The following is a 24,397-nucleotide window of genomic DNA, read 5'->3' on the forward strand; positions in this document are numbered from 1 at the left end:
CGAATCAACTACAATTCCTTTGTTTTGGTCATGGCATCATGTCCAAGTACCCAACCTTCCTCAAACACATCCTGTAGAGACTTAATGTACATCATTGTTCTCTCTATGTCCGACCCATAGTCTATCCTGTCCTCATCCTCGTCGTCCTCCTGAACCTATGGGATTGTATCTATCTCCATTCCTCTTGTGGCAGCAGCTTCCACCTCTGGTGCAACCCCCTCATCTCTTGGCACATCCTCGAACGGTGGAATCCCCCTCTCTTGTGGTGTTGTGATGGTTGGTACTCTAGCCAAAACCTCTTCCCGTCTAGGGGAGTGAATGGAGGTACCGACGTCTGAAGGAGTGAATTGAAATTGTTGTCGCAAGAACATACTAGCACGGTACATCACCTAAACATCCTCTTCCTCTCGTTGTGCTGACTGTGTCATGCTCACTGGGTCAACAATCAAGGTGGAAGCAATGGTGACGACAACCTCTGTGTCAATCACCTCTAGTCTGATATGAGGCTCTGGTGATCTGTTCTCATCTGCCTCTGTATCCTAGTGCATCTCCATCACGCCTTCAGCTGGAATTAGAGTCACATCTAAGCTAGTCTAATCCTGGGCAACTTCTACTATCTGACTCTCCTCAGGGGCGGCTACCTGGGATGGCAATTCTAAAATCTTTGTTCCCATCATCCCTGGGAAGACTACCTCCCTCTCCTCTGTCGCCTACTCAGTCACCACTACTTCGGTCTTGGTCATCTCCAGGGGTGGTGTCATAACAATAGGTGCTCTCATCTAGCCGAATGGTAGGATAGAAGGATTGGAAGTGGTGGGTACCAAGTGTACCGAAGTAGGTAACAAAGGTGCAAAGAGTGACCTAGGTGGACACTGCATCGGTCTCGTCGTCCTCATCCTCAGTCAGAGTGTTGTCTCTCTTAGAAGTAGTCCCATCACTCTCTGCGGTATCCTCCCGGCTGCAATCAGTGTCACCAAAGGCACCCAGCTCCTACATCACCCTCTTCTGGCCAACCATTGTGCCAGCTGTGTCTAAGTGTCGCCAAAAAAGTATTGGAGGCTCTCCCTGTGCCAACTTGCCTTTCGACAGTACCTCTAGCACATCAACAGGAACTTGGTGAAGTGCAGCCTCCAAAAATAATCTGATAGTATGGTGGGGCATGTAAAAAGTGCGGTACTACATCATAAACTCCTCCATTCAATCTGCCAGGGGGGTTGCCCAATCATGTACCACTCCCGTTCATGATTATGTTCATAAAAATAATCTACGATAGAGCAATATCTAAAGCCCTACATGCTCTCCTTAGCCAACTTTTCATGACGTTCGAGATACAACGCCAAGGCCCTTCTTAAGACAAACTAACATCTCATCTCGCGATTCCTTGTGCCTTTTATAATAGAATCAAATTCATCGGTTGTGAGTTCTCAACCAACCAGCTTAACCCAATATACCTTTCGGTCCTATGGAAGCTTGTGGTTTTCTATTACCACCTTACAACCTCTTTGTCCTGGAATACCAAAAAAATTGGTCAAATTGTAAGTTTTGAAGGAGACAGTGATAAGGTGTTTTTTGTATTCGAATGAACTTCTCCAACTATACTTGTCATATTATTCAATCATGATTCGCAGTACCTACTCAAAAATTTGGATGGAAAACACTGGAATATGGATTGCCCAATGCACCTATGCTCGTCCCATATGCCCTCTTGTCGAGCTTTCGTGGGCTTCCCAAAGGACACTTTGTACTTCCTTCTCCATAACTCATCTTTTCAATACTTGGTATGGCCCCATTTTATACAACAAACCATTAATCAAGGAAAACATTCTACTCTTTAATACCAACTTCTATCGTTCGCCTAGTGGCATCTCCATAGGGAATTATGAAGTGGATAGATATTCGTCAATGGTTTTTACCACTCCCGAAGGATGGCTATACAAAATAAATGTGCCTCTGGGAAGCCATCATTGACTCCTTTCAATGGCTCCCCCGACTTTATCGGAGATAGTTAATCGGATATAACGTGGCTCTTCCCCGATCGCACCACAATGGTGAATGTAAACTCCTGGAGTAGCAACAACCATCTACTCACCCTCCCCTGAATAATGGGTTTGTTTACCAAGTGCATCAATGCCCGACAGTCTATGTAGAATGTGAATGGCGTTGCCAACAGATAATGTCTGAACTTTTATACAGCATACACCATTCCTAGAGCCTCCTGCTCTATTGTGTTGTAGTTCTTCTCCGCCTTTGACAACAATCTACTAGCAAAGTAGATAGGATGATCCAAGCCATGATCACCCATTTGCGCAAGTGTTGCGCCAATTGCAAAGTTAGACGTGTCCACGTGCACGTGAAACTCTTTATCCCACTTCGAGTATGCCAAAATTGGTGCCCCTAGTGATCTCGTCTTCAATTCCTTAAAGGAGGTTTCTTGCTCCTTACCCCAAACATAGGGTTCCCCTTTTCTTGTCAGCCTAACGAGGGGGCATGAAACTTGAGCAAAGTTCTTTATGAACCTCTTGTAATATCCAATGTGTCCTAAGAATGATTTGACTCCACTGACATCAATCGGCACTTCCATCTCCACTATCACGCGTATCTTGTCTGGATCAGTTTTGAGTCCTATCTTACACACAATGTGCCCCAACAGCTTACCCTGGGGTACCATGAATCTACATTTCTTCGGGTTCAATGCCAGCATGGCCCGACGACATCTTTCCATGCATTCCTCGAATGCTGCCAAATGCGTCTTGTCCACTGAAGATAGACCAATCATCCAAGAATGTGCAAAAGTTTCCTACGAACATTTTATCAAAGATATGAAGAATTATTCTTTGGAAGGTTGTTGGCACATTGCACAAACCGAAGGGCATCCGTTTATATGTATAGACATCATCTTCTACCACGAAAGTGGTCTCCAACTTATCCTCATCCATGATTGATATCTGGTTATTACCAAAGAACCCGTCCATAAATGACTACATTTTGTGTCCAACAACTTCTTCAAGTATTGTATATGTGAACTGAATAGGGAAGGGGGCTTTTATAGTGACAGCATTCAAGTAGTGGAAATCAACACAGATCCTAATCTGGTTTGCCTCCTTTTTCAATGATATCACAATGGACAAGACTCATTCACTTGTCTCAACTCGAAATATGATTCATGCCTCTAGCATGCGTTGGATCTCTTAATCAACCCTAGCTGCATAATTCTTGTTCATCCTATACGGTCTCTTCTGCACAGGTATAGCGCCAGGCACTAGGGGTATACGGTCTACGCACAACTCTGGTGGTATACCCTTCATGTTCTTGTAACTCCAGGCAAACACATCTTTGTACTCCATGAAGATTTTTAATGCTGAGGTCTCTAACACAAGATCACAATCATCCCCAACCAATATGTTGCGCAGACTCTCTTCATCCGTGAGATTCGTGACCCATACCAATGGCTCTTCGTACTTGATTGGTTTCCCTACGTCAAAGTTGTGAGCAAGACTTTCATTCACCCAAGCTTCTCCTTCTTTGTACTCCTTGAACTCCAGCAAAAACACCTCCTCTTCTTCATCTCGTCCTTCCACTTCTAGCATATTGCAACTCATGAATAACTCATAATCTTCCATTTGCCAATGGAAGAGTCTGTTCAAGGAATCCAAGTAATCTTCCAAATATCTTTCAGGTTCCAGCACGCCTTCATCATTAGGCTCCATCTCATCTCTTCCCTCATCCCTTCCACCAGACTCTCCGTTGGAATCAAATTTCGAACCCATCTCCTCACTCACCATTTGTGTACGAAGGTCACTAACGAATTTCCTTCCGCTGATCTCCAATGAAAGCGTGTTTTTCTTCCAATTGTGGTTTGCCCTTACTACTACTAGCCATCCCCTTCCGAGAATGGCATTATACCCCTTCTTTTTTAATGCAGTCATGAAATCTAGCAGAAATGGTTGGGTTCCAATGATGACTGGTTGAGCCATCAATGTTCCTAGAGGTTTGATGCCATGTTGATCTACACCGAGTATGGTGAAGGTGGGGGGCCACAAGGTAGGCTTCCCAAGTTTCTTCCACGTCTACTCCAGAAGCACATTTACCCCTAACCCACCATCAACTATGGTATCGATGAGGATTGTCCCAAGGATACCCATCTCAATGACCGCGAGGTAACGTCCATTGTTCAACACAAGTAGAATAGGGTCTACCGCTGATCCTCCCGAAATGGTTGGTTGTTGTGTGGTGTTGGTACTTGATTGTACGGTGCAAGTGTTTAGTAATGTCATCTTCAATTGGGGTAAGGTGTGAAGGAGGTCTTGTCTTTTAATTGGAACCTCCATTTGCAATATCCACCCTAGTATGTTATTCTCAGCCTCCGTTCTTCCGGAGGTACTTGTAGCTACAGGTGAATCCCCCTTCACTTTCATTGGCTTCTCTATTTCCTCCTTCGCCTCCCGTATTCTCTACTTCTCTGTATGGGGATCAGGGTACATGGCTTGTTTCACCTGATTACGAGTGACTACCAGTACTTCTTCGTCTTCAATGTTGGGGAGGTTCACCCAAGGCTTTGAGCAATTGGCTTCTTCATGATCTCCGAGACCACACCATTGACACAATTTCTATGGTGTGTCATTTTTTCTCGCAATCTCAGGTGAAGTGACCCCACTAGCTACACACTCGACACTGAATCATCAGTCAGCCCTTCGAATCATATTGCATTTGGCTTTTGTTCTCATTACCTCCTCTTCCTCTTAGCCGGTTATTTCGAAACCCACCTGATGACACGTTTGTTTGGTGGTTGGCAGTGGCTTCCCCGGAGGTAGATGGTTGTGTTCATGGATGAAAAGCACTTGTGGCCCTCTCGTTTTTAAGTTATACGAGCAGTCCTTGGTGGAATGGCCCATCACCTAGCAGATGTCACATAATGACTTTTTAGGACACGCTCCTTTTGTGTGCCCACTTTTTTTGCACTTTGTGCATCACATTTCTCCTTCGTCATTCCGCCCTACGCCTCCTTTCATCGTTTTGAACTCTAGCATCATGTTTTCCATATCCTTTTGTAATGCTTGTACCTTTTTATTAGATTCATCATCGTTGCTACTATCCTTGTCTAAAGATTCATCACTCTCAAATGATGACTTGCTTTTCTTCTTCTTCTTTAATGTTTTACTTTCACTTTCCAAAATCATAGCTCTATTATACACATCATTGTACGATGTCAGCGGTACATTCTCATTTTTCTTCTCAGAGATGCATTTAATCTATCGACAAACCATCTCTTCTTTATTTCATCTAGTGGTTGGGTTTCCATCATCTCGAGCAATTCCTTTAACCTTCTATCGTATGCTCAGACAGTTTCCTTCTTCCCTTGTTTAGCAATGTAGATCTTTGTGACGATCTCATTATCGTCCCGAAACATTAAATTCTACTTGGAATCTTTTCCTAAGATCATCCCATGAACCTATTTTCGTTTTGTCGATGTCTAAATACCAGTCAATGGCAACACCATGTAGGTTTGCATGACACTGTTGAACCCATTCGTCTTTATCGATAACCCCATTTGTTGCCCAAATAGTTTCGCATGTACGGCAATGTCTAACAGGATCTTCCTTCCTGTCACCAGTAAACTTGGGTAGTTTTTGTTTCGGCCCTACCATAATTGGTGTCCACTATGTTGTTAAGGGTGGTATCGTCTATAACAATTGTTGTTGTTGTGCCCCATGCAAAGTTTGTGTCTACATGTGAACTTGTGCATGTGTGCACTGCAGTGTGATAACTTTTGAGAAGAGGTGTGGTCGACTATCGAACTGTACTCACTCGAACGGTGTATCCAAGACAAAGTAATCATCGTGCACTCATGCTCCTTCAACACCTTGAGCCACGTTTTTTACTTCTATCTAGGTTCCCCACCCATGGTGCATGCAAGTTTAGAAACTCCTCCCTCGTCTCCTAAACCAGATTCAAACATTGTCGCATCTATTCGAATAAGTCCTCGGTACTTCTCAGTAGCAGATGGCTGGGCAAACCCTACTCTCCATTCAATGCACCTCCCTCAGCACCGACATCACCCTCCGTGACCCCACCGTCGTACCAATCAACAAGTTGCCTGAGCTTTTGTCGTTGCCCAACTTGTTGTGCAAGGATCAAAGTTTGTTGTGTGGCGTGAATATCACCATTATTTTGTCCATTTCTATTTTCATTTTTGTTCAACTAATTTGGCATTAATACTCAAAAAACATCATAATTAGCAAGAACACTTTTATTTATGTAGAGTCTTCATACATCATCATTGTCCTCTATGCAACCATTACAGAGGTTAGTGTTCTTTTCCACTCACACTCTACTCACATTCCCATGGCCTAGGGCTCATGGGTGTGACCTTCAATTGTTTTCATTACGCCCTTCCGATTCTGGATGGTTGCATTCCCAGAAGTTTCAAAAGGTCTGTTGCCTTTGTTGCTCTTGCTCGATTTCCTCTCATTGTCATCTCGATGACAAAAAGGCTTGTGCAAACAGTCAAGGGAACTAATGCAACAATCGGTTGACAATAAGGCTCACATTCTGCGAGTCACAGAGAGTGTCCTCTGGAACCCCGTCACATACAACTTCTCTCCTTACAAAGATTTCAATACTCGTCCAGAACAGAAAGTGGAGGTTTTCCATCAGTTCGTGCCCCCCTTTGAACAATTCAGGGATTCTATTTTCGTTAATTCTCATGTTCTCCTCAAGAGGTATTCCCATTTACTCTATTTGTGGTGTGCCATTGGTCACGCCACTTTCCCTAGATTCGAAAACAACAACGGCGCCAAATGTTTACCCCCATGGGGTAACAAAGACTAATTGCATACAAAAGGAAAAGTACTTAACACAAAATGGAAAGAAGAGAATAGTAATAATATATTCATTGATTGATTACCATACACAATTGTATTTCATACCAACATGTCCCCATTAAAGGAAATAATACATACATATAGTGTCTGAGGGATCGCAAGGCGAACCGTCGCGACCATGTAACTCCCTCGAATGTGCCAATCCTCTAACTACCTGATAACCCGACAACATTTGATTTTGTATGTTGTAGTCGAATAAAACTCACATCAACAGTCACCTATTTCTACTATTTCTTATCCTACATATCCACCCACTACTCCTCTTTCTAGGTTCCAATCTTTGTCACATATTCAACATTCTTCACATCCCATGCTTATGGACATTACCTCAACGTTCATGTCCAAGATACCCTATACATTCCCCATCTTACACTTGAAATTGTATCTCCCATTCCTGTTATTCATTTTCTCAGATTAATTGGGGCCATTGTTAATCTCCTCTCTTGTGAGAAATTCCTCTAGAAGACAACAGTGGAAAAAGAAACATCTAAGTATGTTAAATCTGAGGTAATCTGAATGAGGAAGATTGTGCTGTTTTATAAGATCAATTTATCAGTAACCTCATCTATCATATGAGAGTCTGAGCCCAAAAAGCTGATGTAACAATCCTGATTAAATAGAGTTTTTCATCATCAATTGGTCATGGAGAAAACCAATCCTCCCAAGTGGCAGTTACTGCACAATATTGGGAATAGGCTATATACTGTGTTAGCCAAAGCAAGAATAGTGAGAGAAGATATTTCATGAGTAGAGTGTGACATGATGAGAAGGATGTCCACTTATGAGGTATCGCTAGAGATATTGAGTCCCACTCTTATTCTTGTACACTTCAAAATCAATGGTTGAGATAGGTGCAGCGTCAACCATCAAAGAGTAATAAACATTCACTTGGTGACAGCTGTAAATAATTTTTACTCACCTTCTATGAGAGGTTGTCAACATATTAGGGCATCAAAAAAGCTTGGGTAATGTTAGATACCATGCAACTTCCTGGGGGACACCTCTTTCAACATATGTTCGCCAACAAAGAGGGTATACAGATTGAGCATGATGAGGTACAGTCTTAATTTCAAAAGCTGGTGAAGGTTAGACTTGACAGGTCGGCATGATGAAGACAGACAAGTTGTTCACTATTTCTGGATATATTTAGGGTGCAGATGAGAGATAAAATTAATTGACACATTGGTCACACAGAGCAACCTTACCTTCAATGTGCAGGTGATTCAGATGGATTCAAAGCAACAACCTGAAAGATCACAAGTACAGAGTTTCATTGACAGATTCCAGACAGCATAGGATACAGGGGATACTGCTGCTCCATTGGGTGGGTTCCACGCTAGTTATTTTTAGCTCTCAATGTTTTGATTACTACTCTTCTTGTTTATATTTATTTTTGTCTCAGCTTTTGAGATGATCTATTTAAGAAGTCCTAATTTTACTGGACCTCCTAAAAGATCTAATCCTACATACTTTATATTCTTGACAAAAACCTATTCTTTAAATTTTTTATTTCAGATGATATATTTAAGGACAAGGTTGTATTTAAATATTACTTTTTGTACAAGCAACCTATTTTAGCGTCGAAGCTGCAATATTCAATAAATCACATTCAAAAAAGTTTGCAGAAATCTCATTAACTATGTTCCACGGCATTTCGGAGATGGGTGCACGGCAAGGGACACATTTCCAGGATGTTTCCTAGAGGGCCAAAACAGGGGATGGTACTATACCAATTTTTAAATATGTAAGTATGGATTTTCAAAAAATTTAATGTATTACATGCTTTTTATGTTTTATATAACTTTTAAAGGGAACATTTATTGTGAAATCAGAAAATGTCTTGTCTGAGACACAAAATAAACCTGCAACTCCAACACTTTGATGCATGCATGAAACATAGATTCAACTTAGTGCCAGCTTAAAACCATTAGTTAATGTCAAAACCCACTTGGCTTTGTTTCTACTTTGCTGTCTTAAGAAAAACACTGACTTACGTTGGTTTTTAAAATCTTCCACAGCGTTTTGGGGGCAGTGACGAGGGGACGGCAGGGGACGTGTTTCTGCGACATTTCCTAGAGGGCCAAAAAAGGGGATGCCCCGTGTAACATAGCTTATAAAAAAAGTGTTATTAATACGTCAAATTTCAATAGGATTTGTTATGCCTACTAGCTGCTAGGATTATTGTTCAAAGTCTTTTTGTAATATCTACAGCTTTGTATTCAAGTTTTCATCAAAGCTCGTAATTGTAGCTTCAAACACTCCCTTGGATTCAAGTAATCTATTAAGTGTCTCTTTTCAATACAATGTTTATGTTGAAATTACAGATCTTAGTTTCTGTGTCATCTGAAAAGCATGAACCTTTGCTCATTGTTAACACTATCCACATTAGGCAAACAAACATAAAACCTCATCTTGTTTCAAAATACTGGTTAGCCTTGTGTACTACCCCGAGAACAAAAGATAGGGTTTCCTTTAAGATTTTTGGTACTGCATACTCAAAAGTCCTGCTACTTTTAGGTTTTATTTTTAATTTTCCCATTTTTAGGAAATTATCATTTCACTAACTCTTCAAAAAGGAGCTTCCCTTTCGAATTCTGCAAATTTCTACCTTACAAATTGTTCCATTATTTTGTCATGAAAAGGACATATTACAATGCTAACACGCGGATGCAAAACATTTTATGAATGCGTTCTGATTTACTACTTGTGATGCCAGGTTTTAGAAGCATAAACAATAAATAGTCAACTTAGAGCTATAACCATATATTCTTGGGCATAACAGGGACATTAGTGTGTCATAAAAGGCATAATGCATAAATATTGGGGTGGTACTGTTACAACGGCCACCTGGGCTCGAGAGCCTCTGCTAAGCTGGTGAGCTAATGAGCTTCATTCTGCTGGTGGACCACTGTGCTCACAGGCTTGGGCCCTGTGTTTCTCAGGGATTGGAGCTTCCATTGTGTTCCAAGCAGGCTGAGGGATCATTGACTCCCTCAAATCAACCAATCAAGAAAAACATGAACATTCCTATGCGCATTATCTAGCATGTCTAGTGAATCAAAACATCAGTTTTTGCACTGTAATTTTGTTTCATATTAGTGCGCTTTTCATCAGTCTTTCCTTCAGGGCCTTAAAATAAGTTTCGCTAGTAACTTAAAAAGGATTTATACAATTGATAAATATATGGATTCAGAAGTGCTCATATCAAGTAACAAATATATGACCTTGCATTTTCTGCTTTTACTAGATCAATGAAACCAAAAAGTAATCTTCCAAATTAAATACAGCTTCATGTTTCGTCTAGAATGAGCTAAACACTAGAAAAATGAATGTATACATAATAATAACTTATAATGCAAGATTGTTATTATCACTTGCCTTTGCATCTATCATCACCTCTAGGCATCTCTGCCTTCACCGTTGAACTTGCCTCTTTCACAACTTCCAAAATAGTATTTGCTAGTCCATCTGCTGCAAGTGAAGTCTTGGAGAGTTCAACTGTGGTTTTCCCTGAAGGAGAATGCATAGAATTTTTATGCTGACAGTGGCCACATGGTTGGTTTTTATTTGCAAGGCCGGCACCCAAAGAGGGGCAGGTAGCACACTGGCTGCAAGGTCCCATGCATGGTAATGGTTGATCTAACCAGCAATGAGAATATGGATGGCAATAAGCTTGCATGGGAGGATATAATGACTTGTAGTAAGCATCTTGATCCAACTGCCCACTCCCACTCCATTGCATATTTGGATTAACTTGCTCATTAGTGACCTGGTGATTCCAACCATTTAATTGATAAAGTTGGTGCAGCACTTCTTGTCTCTGTTTCTCCAGTTCATAATAATTGTTAACTAGATGAATGTGTTGATCATCAGCAGAATTCATCTTCTCTGAAGGCCATGTATGTTCTGCCCCAACATTTTCTGTACCATGCAGTTGCCCGGCTGAGAAATCTTGCAAAGGTTCGGCTTGTCCAGCTTCTCCAGAATCTGTCAGATATGTGTGTGGGTGGCTAGAAGTAGCTCCCATTGTCTCCTCATTTCTTTCCTCTGAGCTTCTATCACTTTAAATCCATGTAAACAAGTGAGATATCTCTCTTTCTCTCAAACAAAAGGGTACACACATGCCTAGTAAAATTTTGAAAAACACGATACTAAAAAAGAATACAGATAACTACAAAATTAAAGACCAACAGAGATATGAAGCTACAATATGGAGAGGTAGACCAAATAACTCAATAAAACGTCAGAATAAAAAATTCACTTGTGCAATAGTATCAAATAAAAAACAAAAATGCAAATTTTTATTTAATACTGCTCTCACAGATGGAAAATGAGGCGTACTCAGTATACCATATGTTAACATAGAATGCCATCAACAAAATCAAAAAACATGTTGGTTAATTCCCTCTATAAAATATAAAACCATGGAGAAAATTATATTAGAATCAGCATGAAGACCTACATATACTCCACAGAATGCCATGTGGCATTTCTCTTTGTTGTTCCTTGAGAGACTGACCCAATGAAAGTTTTAATGAAATACATATTTTAAGTATGATGGAGTTGACAGCTCTTTCAATTTATTAAATAAGAGGTACACCTTACATGCGTTAGTGTTATCCAAGAGAGAATGCAAGTCACTAGTGGTACTAATCTGTCGAAATTAATCGCAATAATAAAGTTGTATATTTTCTAACCATTACAGCATTCTAATATTAAAATTAACAAATTATACAATATTAAGGCTAATGCAAGGAATGAAGTGAGCACTTGTACTAGCTACAAGGCAAAAACATAAACAATTATATTCAAATTTCAACGGGAAGAAAAAAGAATGATTGGCCATATGTATAATTGTAGAGCTTTAGGTAATAGAGCATACTGTCTCTTTGATCACTTCATACCACTGCAGCATTAAACATATAAATAATTCACATTCTAAGCTCCAATAACTCTTCACCAAAGGTCAGCAAAAGCTTAGGCAAACAAGCAAAATATAAGGTCAAAAACTATTCAGGATGTTACACAAGGTTGTAACCACTGTTATCGTGGTTCTTTTTATGTGTACCTACTTGGGAACCTTCCGAGGCTTGCAAGAAACAAGATTTATCTCATCATCTATCATGCCTTCTAGATATTGAAAAGATATGCAGATCTATTTTGTTCTTGCTCAACAATACGCATGATCAATTTGGAATGGAACTTTGCTCCATCTATCACTGTCTACCATTTTCATCTTATTGAAAATACTCTAATCAAAAACCCCAGGAATCCAAACGTTTGTTAGACAAAAGTGCCTAATGGGTCTTGTTGATGTGAGTTTTGTGACCACTCTAACAAGTAGAATAAAATGCTATGTATTATATCCTCTCTTGAACAAGGAATCTCCAAATGCTAAAGAATATGGCAATTGTGTTATCAAAGGAAGCAATTCCAAAATTTACAATGTGAGCATGCAACTTATTGTTAGACACAACTTAGTTTAATGGTGTCATATGCTGGTAATCGCATGGGGACTCATGTTATTTTCCTCCACTTTACCAATTCTTCTTTCAAAGTGGCTAGAACTTGAAACACTAACTTGACTTCAAATAAATAACAAAAGGGATTGAAGGGTTTTAAAAAAATCTTAGCTATTCCCAAGGACAATGATGTCGATGGATGATGCTTAGATGGGTGAATTCTTGTAACCAAACTTTGCTTAGCCAAATGAAACAACTAAACAAAGATTATGTAATCTCCAAAGGTAATTAAGGATTTTAATATTACAAACATTCATTTGAATGCATAATACTAGCACAATCCAAATGAACATCCACAATTGAACTAAGTACTAAATAAGTCCAAACTAACCAGACTTGCAATCAACAACCAACAAAAGGTATGAACATGGAATTCATCATTCATCTTCAAATTGCTCTGCTCCAATCAATAAGCTTTAACTAGTCTTAGAGAAGTACACACCATGAAAGGTCTGCTTTCATAGACGACCAACATACAATAAAAGGCCCAAATTGGATTTGAATCAAGGGCCAAGATATTTCTACAAATCCCTAATTAGGGTTAGTTACAACGACTTACAAATATTTAGTGTCATCCTCCACTGTTCCTAATTTTAAAATAAGTGACTTAATTAAATTAATCGATTAAAGTGGTCTCATTTTTTTTTAATGTCCTACAGATCCTTTTATTAATTAATTTAGTTATTAAATAAAAGCAATAAGTTAGTTATGTCAGCCTACTTGTAACCCTTCGACAAAACTTCTTGGAGCTCTTTATAAGGCTATGGTTGGCATTGTAGAAAATCATCATGGAGTTATCTTTTCTTGTGTGTTTGCAATTCCATTTGGACTTGTGTCTTTATTTGTAGTTCCAGAGGTGGAAGATGTTAAGGAAAATGAGATCAGAGATAGAACTTTATTCTGTGAGTTATATTCCGATGATGAGAAGTTCGACTGCTCTAAATCTGATATTTATCACAGCAGGGTTATCTTCAGATTGTTCAAGATGATTCCTAATATCTTACTTGTATTTAAATCTTCCAAGGAATAATGCTGATGCTTTCTTCTTTTAATTGCAGGTGAATATATGTTAGCAGATCGCTGGTAATAGCATGTATTGATTGATGTTTTTCCAAACGATCATGCCACTTTGTATATATAGATATTGGATGGTGGCGTCTCGTGTAGAGAGATGACTCTACGTGCCGTCTAGGCCCGTAGGGTCATGTCTCTATATGAGAAGACCCTTAACCATCAGTTATGGTTTATCATTCTTAATCATTGTTTATGATCCATTATACTAACCACATTCAGCGTCTAGCAATTTATATTATCATGCTTCAAGGAACCCGATCATGATCGGCATCTAGCAATATATTAATCTCTGATCTCAGTCAGTGACATAGCATGACAAAGTGGCTCATGATAACAAGAATCATGGATTCATATGTAATGTCCCCTTTTTGGGACATTAGAAATATTGAAGTCTTATTTTATATAATGTTAAAATTGACTATGAGATGTAGACTCAAATTATTAAAAGGTCAATTTAATGTTATAAAGAGGGCAAAATGTCAAGGAGGAATAAGATGAAATGCCTGAGGGAAGTTGAAGAGTCACAAGGGAATAGGACGAAAGCTAGAGGGGAGTCGAAGAGTCAGTTTGTGTAATACAAGGGGAAAGAGGCTCATTGCTAGGTATGCTTGATTTTATGATTCAGTTCAATTTTCTCTCTTGTGAGAGTTTTCAGAAGGCTTCAACTTTCAGCTAATTTGAGGACGTAGCCCCTCGTGCTAGCAGACAGTGGACACAAACCCATTGTCCCGGGAGACATCAGTTTAGGTGTTTCACATGCGCTTACAGGTTCTTATTGTAGTATTCCAATCTGACTGTTAATCTATATTTAAGGATTGGATTTGTAGTGTTGGTTATTGTATGTGCTATTGTCATATTTTAAGAAGTTAAAGAGTTTGTTGGGTTTAATATTATTGGTTTGTGCGCATTGTTATATGCTTAAATTCCTAAGCATCATTTTCAAAGGACGGGTTTATATCTATTGGAAGATCTATTGCTTATCTATTATTGTTCATAGTACATCTGCCTATGGTTTAAGTTCTGAATATCAATTTTAAGGAAACAATTAGATTACTATCAGTTGGATTATTTCCTATGGTTTACATTGCCGATTTATCTATGATACGATTTTATGTTTTTACGTTCTAAATGTTATCTGGGAAAGAAATCAGCAAATATCCAGTTAGGGATATTTCATCATACTCATGATTTGTAGACTGTGATGTTATGGCAGTGTGATCGCTGCATATTGAAAATCAGATTGAATCAGTTTATATTTATATATAGCCAATTAAGATACTCTCTATAGATATACATATGTGTACAATTATGTGTGTGAGCACGCGCGCGCACGTGTATATATATATATATATATATATATATATATATTGAGAGAGAGAGAGAGAAAAGTATTTGAAGTTCCTTCTAAGCAATGATTGGATAGAAGATATCCGGCAGATGCTACAAATCCAACACTCCCTCTTAGCGAGAGAGGATATGGCTTTCTCACAAAATTGACGATCTAGATTTCATCAATCTAATAATCAAATGCTCATCAACACAATTTTTGATATCTGACACACTCTGAGATAGTAACTGAGTACAATCTATTAGATGTTGATCTTGATCTCAAGACAATATAGAATCATGATCGCCGGCTCAATCTGGGACAAAAGTAGTCTATCATGATTTTATTGTTATGAATTCTGACACAGCCCAGAACAGCATACAAATGGATCAAGAACTCAGAAAACACACAAGTAGTACCATGATTTCCGGCTCATTCCAGAACAACAATAGAAGTCAATCATGATACTTGTGTTATCATATTAACCAGCACATTTCGCGACAACAATTTAGTGAAGTCTATGATAACAGGTCAATCTATTGTTAAGGTCATCACCTTACAATAGAGACCTAGCATCTCATAAAATGAAAGATCGTCACCTTTCATAAACAACCAAATGTGCACAATAGTAACTCTTTAAACAACAATATCCATGAAGCTATAACTCAACTTTTTCATATTTCAAACCAAGTCCAATAATGCCTCGCAAGTACCTTAAAATGTGTTTTCTACCATGAGGTGAATCTTCTTAGGTTCGCACATAGATTGACTTAGTGCATTTGTGGCATAACAAATATCAAAACAGGTGTTTACTAAGTACATTAATGATCATCCAATTATCTGTCTATAATATGTAAGATCAATGGCCTCAGACTCATGTACCTCAATTTTGAGTTTATGGAGATTTGTCTCAATAGGTGTGGAGAGTGGTTTGCAGTCCATCATGCCAAATCTGTTCACAATATGTCAGTGGTATACTTCCCTTGGTTTAGGAAAATATATTATTTCTTTTGTATTACTTCTAATCCCAGGAAGTAGTGTAGAAGACCTAAATCTTTCATTTTGAATTCAAATATGAGGTCTTCCTTACATTTAACAATAAGATGGTCTTCGCCTGTTATCAGAAGATCATCAACATAGATAACTAGCATTGACATATCTTCCTCTGATTTCTTGAAGTATATGTCAAGATTTGCTTCATTTCTTGAGTACCCTAATTTGATAAGGTAGCTATCTATTCTCTCATACCATGCCCTGGGAACTTGTTTAAGACAATAGATACATGTGTGACTCTTTGTTATGGATAACAAACCCTTCTGGTTGTTCCAGGTATACTTCTTTATTATTGACTCCATTAAGGAATGTTGTCTTTACATCCATCCGATGTACCTTCCAACCTTTGGATGCAGCTATTGCAAGTAGGGCCCTGACAGATGTGTAACGGGCAACAGGAGCAAATATTTCATCATAATAAATTCCTTCCTTTTGTGAGAATCCTCTAGCCACAAATTTGGCTGTGTTTTTCAATACTACTATCAGGTGCCTATTTGATTTTGAATAACCATCTTGAGGAGACAGCTAATTTGTCTTTGGGCCTTGGCACAATATCCCAAACATTGTTTTTCAATATAGATTGATATTGCTCAATCATGACATCTTTCCAAGCTTGGGATTTTAGAGCTTTTTCAACATGAGAAGGTTCTAACTTAGTGAACTCATTTAGGTGAGTAACATAACATGAATGGTTTCATGTCCTCTTGGTTTTTCTAAGCATTTCATCAAGGGCCACGTTGTTTTCTTCAAACATTTTTCTTGCCCATGAGGATCTTTTCTTATTGAGTGAATTTGGGTTACCCTTAGGATTAGGTGTAGTGGTTCCACTATCTTCTATACCACACTCTCTCTCTCAATCATAGAACTTTCATCATTTTCAGGACTGGAATCAACATTAGGTTCTTCTATATCTTTACAAGTTTTGTATGCAGTATCTTTGTCAAACTTGACATCTCTACTAATTTCAATTGTCCTTGATCCTAGTACATATACTTAGTAAGCTTTGGAAGAATAACTATAGCCAGCGTGTTGATGAGTAGCATCAATCAGATCACTAAAGACTGCAACTATACATGTATGTGAATGTATGTTTCATACATTCACATAAATGTCCATATTATAGCAAACCCGAAAAGCATTTCGTTGATCTTGCACCAGTACAATCATCTAACTAGGGTGAATTCCTTGCATCTATAGATATATTCATATCAGGCATCATAAAAGTTTATATTCATCTTAATCGCTAATAACAAAGATAGTATTCACTAACTAATCAAGTCCATAAGGACCGGATTAGTTAGTGAATACTAACAATTACAAATCATGCCTCTTGGAGTTGAAAGTTCTTAATCGATCACAATGCAACCCAGATCGATGAAAGAAAGTAAAATCATTGAAATCAATATATGAATCACTTCTTCAAATTGAATAAAATTACAATACTTGTGCTACAGCAGATATATTACTTGCATACCAGATCATTCTCCGTAACTACAGATAGATGAATCATATCAAGCAATTACCATGCATCAGATCAGAATCTTTATAAGAAGAGATCAAACATTTGTATAAGAAGATCAGGTATTCGAATTAAAGATTATAATTGCAATCAAATTATTGTTGAATCAATACCTACAGAATTAAAAGGTACATATCAGATCATCTTATCTATATACTGATAAAACAAAAGACATACAGTCTAATAGAAGTTTAACTATTTACATGGTATCAAAGCCAAGTTATAACAAACCTAAAGTTAAACTTGAGAATTCATCTTTCAAAATGACAAGTGCAATAAGACTCGAGGATCGCCTTGAGGGAGCAAATAACTTCACAACATGCAAGCTACGAATCATAATGGTATTAGATGAAAACAAAGTAGACTCATTTGTTAAAAACAAAAGTATTGAGCCTGAGAATGAGCCAGAAAAATCACAATGGATTGAAAACAATAAGAAAGCTATGAAATTAATAGTGGATTCTATAAGGAATCACATTGTGTCTATTCTAGCAAAACAAACAACTGCATACCTCATGCTCAAATCCTTAGTAAACACATTTGAGGTAAATTATACCGAAAAAAACCTTGCACTAAAAACACAACTGAATCACATAAGCATGAACAAAGGTGAATCTATAAATGCCTACTTTATGAGAATTATAGAATTAAGGGATCAATTGTCTAACGTTGGATATGAAATAGACAATAAGGAATTATCTCTAACAGCACTAAGTGGCCTCCCAAGTTCATGGGAACCATTCAAACAAGGCATTAGTGCAAGATAAAAATTCCCTAAACTAGACCGACTAAGATCTGACCGTCTGCAAGAAGAAGCTAGGCTGTTACCAAAGGGAATCAAACAAAAATCCTTAGATGAAGACATACAAGTTCTTAATACAAATACGAAGAAGAAAGGAAAGAAGAAGAACTTCAAAAGAAAGAAGAATTTTCATGGGAAAGGAAAATATAGAAAAGATGCTTCACAAGTCCAATGTTTTAGACATGACCAATATGGGCACTATGCTGTAAACTGTCCTGATAGGACAAAGAAACAAAAATCTTATGCCCACGTTGGAAAATCAAACTCACAAGAAGAATTTGAGAAATTTTTGTTTTATTCAGCATGGTCAAATCAAGTATCAAACAAATCACGCAAATGGGTAATTGATAGCGGATCATCCATACATATTACGGGATTTTGAGAAAATATGGAAACTATGGTAGAATAAACTGATGAAAAAGTGACCATCGGAGATGATTCTGCACATCCTGTAAAAGGTGTAGGGACCTGTACCATCAAACTAGAATAAGGCATGGAAATTCAACTAAGGTTGTACTATACGTACTTGAAATCAAAAGAAACTTAATATCTATATCGGCTCTTGAAGATAATGGATACAAAATCACATTCATGAATGGGAGAGTTTTGGCATGGCATAAATCCACCACATTTAAGAAAGCAAAACCTACAGGAATAAGGCAAGGTTATCTTACCGAATCTAAACAAGCTCTCATTCTTGAATCTCCTGACATAAATGAAACCTAGCACAAAAGATGAGGGCATATACACTTTTCAGCCTTAAATTCAATGGATAAATTGGTGACCGGACTACCTAAACTAAACTCCTCATAGTGTGGAACATGCAAAGGATATGCTCTAGGGAAAAACATCAAAGGATCATTCCACACCAGTTCAAGCAAAACCAAAAATATATTGGAGCTAATCCACTCTGACCTATGTGGACCTATGTCAATACCCTCCAAGAGAGGAGCCCTATACTATGTAATCTTCACAGATGATTTCTCAAGGAAAACATGGATATATTTCCTAAAATGTAAAGAATCTGAGGAAATCCTAAATAGATTCAAATAGTTCAAAGCTCTAACTGAAAATTTCTCCGAAATGAAAATTAAGACCTTGAGAACTAACAATGGGATAGAGTACACCTCAGGATTGTTCAAAGAATATTGTGTTATTTCAGGGATTAAGAGGGAGTTCATTGTACCCTACAATCCTCAACAAAATGGGGTAGTTGAAAGGAAAAATAGAACTATTGTGGAGGCAACAAAATCCATGATGTTTGATCAAAATCTAGATTCCTCTTTCTAGGCAGAACCATCTAGAGCAGTTGTTTATATTCAAAATAGGTGTCCACATTCCCAGCTTGATAACAAAACTCCTCAGGAGACATTTACCGAACAGAAACCTAACATAAGCCATCAAAGGATCTTTGGCTGCCCAATGTACATTCATGTACCCAAAGAGAAGAGAACAAAACTAGAACCCTCCGGAAGAAAAGGAATCTTTGTGGGATATAATGAAACTTCAAAAGCATATAGAATATTCATTCCTAGACAAAGGCAAATAGAACTTAGTCGAGATGTAATATTTGAGGAAGATATTGCCTTTAAAAGGGCCAAGAATTATGATGAGTTAGAAAATCAAAATCCTATCATAAACAACGATATATGTTCTACTCTTGGAATTTAGTCAAAACGTCATGAAGACACCTCATATGAAAGTCCAACTAAATCTGAGATTCAAACGAGTGTCATGATGAAGATCAAAATTCCAACAAAAGAAAACAACCACTTTGGGCTAAGAAAATTTTGAAGGAAGCTGAAAACTTTGCAGCACCTGATGGAATATTCAGAGAAAGCAAAAGACCACACAAACTAACATATAATGCATTAATGAGTGAAATTCTTGACTCTGAACTAGTCAATGTTGATGAAGCCCTCAAACAAGCAACCTGGAAGGATGCTATGACAGAAGAATACCACTCCATTTAAAAGAATGGTGTTTGGGATATAGTTCCTCGGCCGAAGGGAAAATCAGTTATTTCCTCCAAATGGTTATTCAAAATTAACCATTTTGTAGATGGTAGCATAGAAAAACACAAGGCACATTTTGTTGCGAGAGGATTCTCTCAGAAGGAAGGCATTGACTATGAGGAAACTTTTGCACCTGTAGCCCGATATACCTCTGATCAAGCTGTGATAGCTATTGCAGCAGCCAAAGGTTGGAAGGTTCACCAAATGGATGTTAAGACTGCATTTCTAAATGGAACAATAGAAGAAGTCTATCTAGAACAACCTGAAGGATTTACAGTTCATAACACAGAATCTAATGTATGCAAATCAAAGAAGGCTTTATATGGACTTAAACAGGCTCCCCAAGCCTGTTATGAAAGAATTGACAAATACCTCATGAGATTAAAATTCTCAAAGAATGTTGCTGATCCAAATCTCTATTTTAAATGTATTAATGGTGATATGCTAATTTTAATTCTTTATGTTGATGACCTATTACTCACAAGAGAAGATCACCTTATTGCTCAATGCAAAAGAGATTTAATTTCAGAATTTGCAATGAAACATTTGGGAATTCTACACTATTTTCTAGTATTGGAAGTATGGTAGAAACTTAATGGTATCTTTCTAAATCAGGGCAAATACACTGTTGATATACTTAAGAGATTTGGAATGTTAAAATGTAGACTTATGTCCACTCCCATGGAGAAAAACTTGCACAAATTGAAAGAATCTACATCAAAATCCAAATTTGCAGATCCTACACTTTATAGACAGATTATTGGGTCACTTATGTATTTGGTTAACACTCGACTTGTCATATGTTACGTAGTGAATGCTTTAAGTCAGTTCATGTGTGAGCCTCGTGAAATTGATCTTGTTGCTGCTAAACATATTTTGAGGTACCTACAAGGCACTATTGGACATGGCCTTAAATACAAGAAGACTGATCTTGATCTACATAGATTCACAGATTCAGATTGGGCTGGCAGTGTGGCAGATCGAAAGAGCACATCTGGGTATTGTTTCAATCTAGGATCCGCTATGATCTCTGGGACAGGCAGAAAACAATCCTCCATTGCAGAAAGCTCTACTGAAGCAGAATATATTGCAGCTTCTATGGGAGCCAGAGAAGCTATATGGCTTAGGAAGTTGATTGTGGGACTATAGCAAAGGAAAAGGAAAGGGGGTTTTATAGTCCACGACACTATGCCATAGTTTTTGGGTTTATGTATGGTGACAGTGATATGGGACTACCTCGTACTCTTTTTCGAGAGGCGCTTGGCGCTACAAACGAGGCGTACATACCCTACCCCGCAGTGGGATTTGAACTTGTGACCTCTCTTTCAAGAGTACAAGTTCTCGACCACTAGACCAACTCAGGTTGTACTATGGAAAACCTCTAAAGCCTACTACGATTTTGTGATAATCAAAGTTGTATCAAGTTGTATCAAAGTTGTATCCAAAGACTGCAAAGCCTAACAGCAATATTCTTAGAATAGAATTAAGCTTTAATGCTCAATTTTAGTTTCCAGATCAAACAATAAACTTCTGCCCTATTGGAACATATACTCAGTGGATACTGATGCACAAATAAATATGTCTACAAATAGATTTCTTACGAAACAATAATCAGATGCACAAATTTGAAATTACCTGATTTATACTAATCATTCAACTTCAAAATATAGTAGAAATGCAGGGCCATACTCTAGAGAAGAGGATTCACCACCCTGGAGATAATGAAATCTAACGCTACCTCACCTAACTAGCACTCTGATGAGCTAGGAAGGTAACTAATCAAAAACACAATTAACTAAGCAATACGAAGTGATATAGATATTTTAACTATCAGAAATGAAAGAAAAGGTAACCAAGACCAGCTGGTAGGCTCTGTTAGCTCTCTCTCCAGGATGCACGCACAAGTATAGAACGAGAGTGTGTATTAAAGACCCCAGTACAGCATGCACGCATCCCATACAGAGAAAGCAGATATGTCATACCAGAAAGGTACAAGACCGACGAAGTAACTAAACAGAATGCTAAAAAACTAGAAACAATAACGACGAGCATAAACAAACTGAAGTTTGATACTCTAACGACATGGAAAGATAAAGATCTTACACACCACCACTAATCGAAGCCTCCAGCACACTACTCAATTCCTCTCCCCAAACCTGCACAAAAGGCAGATAAGAGAAAATGGTGGGGCTATTGTTTAGAGGCTTGCAAAAGTCAACAACCCCCCCTCCTTTGGTGTTTCCACCTCCATGCATAGCCAAAATAAATAGATATTTGATAAAATGTTAAACGAGACAACACCGTTGATATCCTTCAACAAAGATAAACAGGAAAAAGATTGTGAAGAAAGTGGAAAGGGCTCCAGCAGCAAGCTGTGTGAACAACTAAAGCGCAAGTGAGTGCCACGAGAGTGTGAGAGAAACCAATCGGTTGTAAGAATGACCAAGAGGACTGAAAATGCCAAAATGGAGCAAATAAGAAGCTTAAAACCAACCCAGAAAAATCCCAACATCAGTGGACTACAACAGTAGGTGTTACACTGCCAGAAACAGCAGGTGTACCACTCCAACAGCCACCTTCAGGCTGCAGATTCGCAAGGCAAATGTGGAGTGCGCAAACATCACCCTGATACATATGGATTCTAAGACAAAGAGTCTACATGGTCAGGAATTCGGGAATAAATGACAACACGGAATACACTTTATGATGTTGAAGATTATTGAAATCAGAAGTCTGGATGCCATAATATTCTGCTCCAAAATCAATTCTCCCAATGGCCAGTCAATCCTTCTCCCAACTACACTCCTGCAATTGGTGTGATAGTAATATACGATACTCTCTGTCCTAAAGGTCAACTTGTATCTCTGTACCTGACCACCCCATTGTTACTATGCTTCCTTTATAGGGTCAACTCACAGCCAGTGGATGAATCCCTGTCCAGAGGGATTTCACCCTGATCCACATCTCAGACCTATAAGGCAGCGTGATTCAATGGAAGAACTTGGCAATAACATATTAATAAAATGATCAAATGAAAATGAGTTAACGTAGGGATTTTATCCTACCAAGAATGAATTTTTCAAGTTTTCCTCTTATAAACTCTCTACATTTGTTTTATACAAGGGCTGATAAATTCTTCAATGCCTTTTGCCACCACCAGCACACAAATGAATACTGATCCAACTACGTCAGCCACAAAGAGACAAACGCCATAAACAGCAGGTCGACCTCAAGAGCCAACTTTATAATACTTATTGATAACTTATCATTTGTTTGTAGTTTTAATTTATTGCTTATTTAATTAAGAATCTCAGTAAATTATCTGGACGTTTAGAAACACCGCATGTAGATAGATAGATAGATAAAATTTTAATGTCCACGAGGCCAAAAATAGCCTATGGGACAGCAAGACAACTCAAGCAGACTTAAGTAGCGCTGTTCGCCTCTTGTGTAGACTAATGATGAGCCCCCCCAATTGCTCAATGTACTCTTCGTTGAACAGGTTATGCCAAGAACTGTCACATATAGTATCCGCAAACTTATCCCTGCTATCCTTGTAGGCCTCACATTCTAGAATAAAGTGTTGTTCAGTTTCCACTTTCCCAGAATTGCAAAATCTGCAAAATCTCTCTTCCCAAGCCTCCTTTGGCCTCTTCCAACGCCCGGTCTCACAACGAAGTTGGTGAGAGTTGGTTCTCAGCTGAGCAATAAGAATTTTAGCTCTCCAAGGAATGTTGGCTCCTATGTACACTTTTTCGAGTTGATCACAAGTGGGGTTGAACTCATTTATATAATATAGTTTCTTCCTCCCAATCTCGCTTCCCCAATTTCTCTTGTAGAATTTCTCCATAACAAAGACCTTTATTTCTTTATTACTTGTGGGGCACATATTGAAATGAATATTCCATTTACTCATCCACTTGATGTTTTGTTGCATCCATGTCCTTTTTCGCTTACATAGTGTGTCACTAAAGACAACTTTTGGCCATCTATCCTCTTCCATTTTTTCGGTTCTTTTTAGATAGCTTAAAAGGCGAACCATAGCAAGTGCCTCAATAGGCGCAGCCCCCATTTCACTTAGCATGATGTCATATGGAACAGTGCTTTTAATTTTAAACTTGCTTGTAATCAAGCGCTTTTGGATTCCTTCGATTTGTTTCCATTGTGCTATAGTAGTGCTGCTGGCCCATAATTCACACCCATA

General features: G+C 38.3%; 1 protein-coding gene across 6 annotated transcripts in view; it reads right to left on the reverse strand.

Annotated features, from left to right (window-relative positions):
* LOC149565255 (uncharacterized) overlaps window positions 1-24,397 on the reverse strand; it is a 99,034-nt gene that overhangs the window by 69,009 nt on the left and 5,628 nt on the right. For 4 of the 6 annotated variants that reach the window (XM_089818802.1, XM_089818799.1, XM_089818803.1 and 1 more), the window contains one exon: window positions 10,260-10,942. In XM_089818802.1, coding sequence (XP_089674928.1) covers window positions 10,260-10,942 — 683 coding nt within the window. The remainder of the gene's footprint in view (window positions 1-10,259; window positions 10,943-24,397) is intronic. The other 2 variants (XM_089818800.1, XM_089818805.1) reach the window with 1 other exon arrangement.

This window comes from Cupressus sempervirens, chromosome 3 (genome assembly GCF_028749045.1).
Source record: "Cupressus sempervirens isolate cs-2001-9-10 chromosome 3, ASM2874904v1, whole genome shotgun sequence".
Taxonomy (NCBI): domain Eukaryota; kingdom Viridiplantae; phylum Streptophyta; class Pinopsida; order Cupressales; family Cupressaceae; genus Cupressus; species Cupressus sempervirens.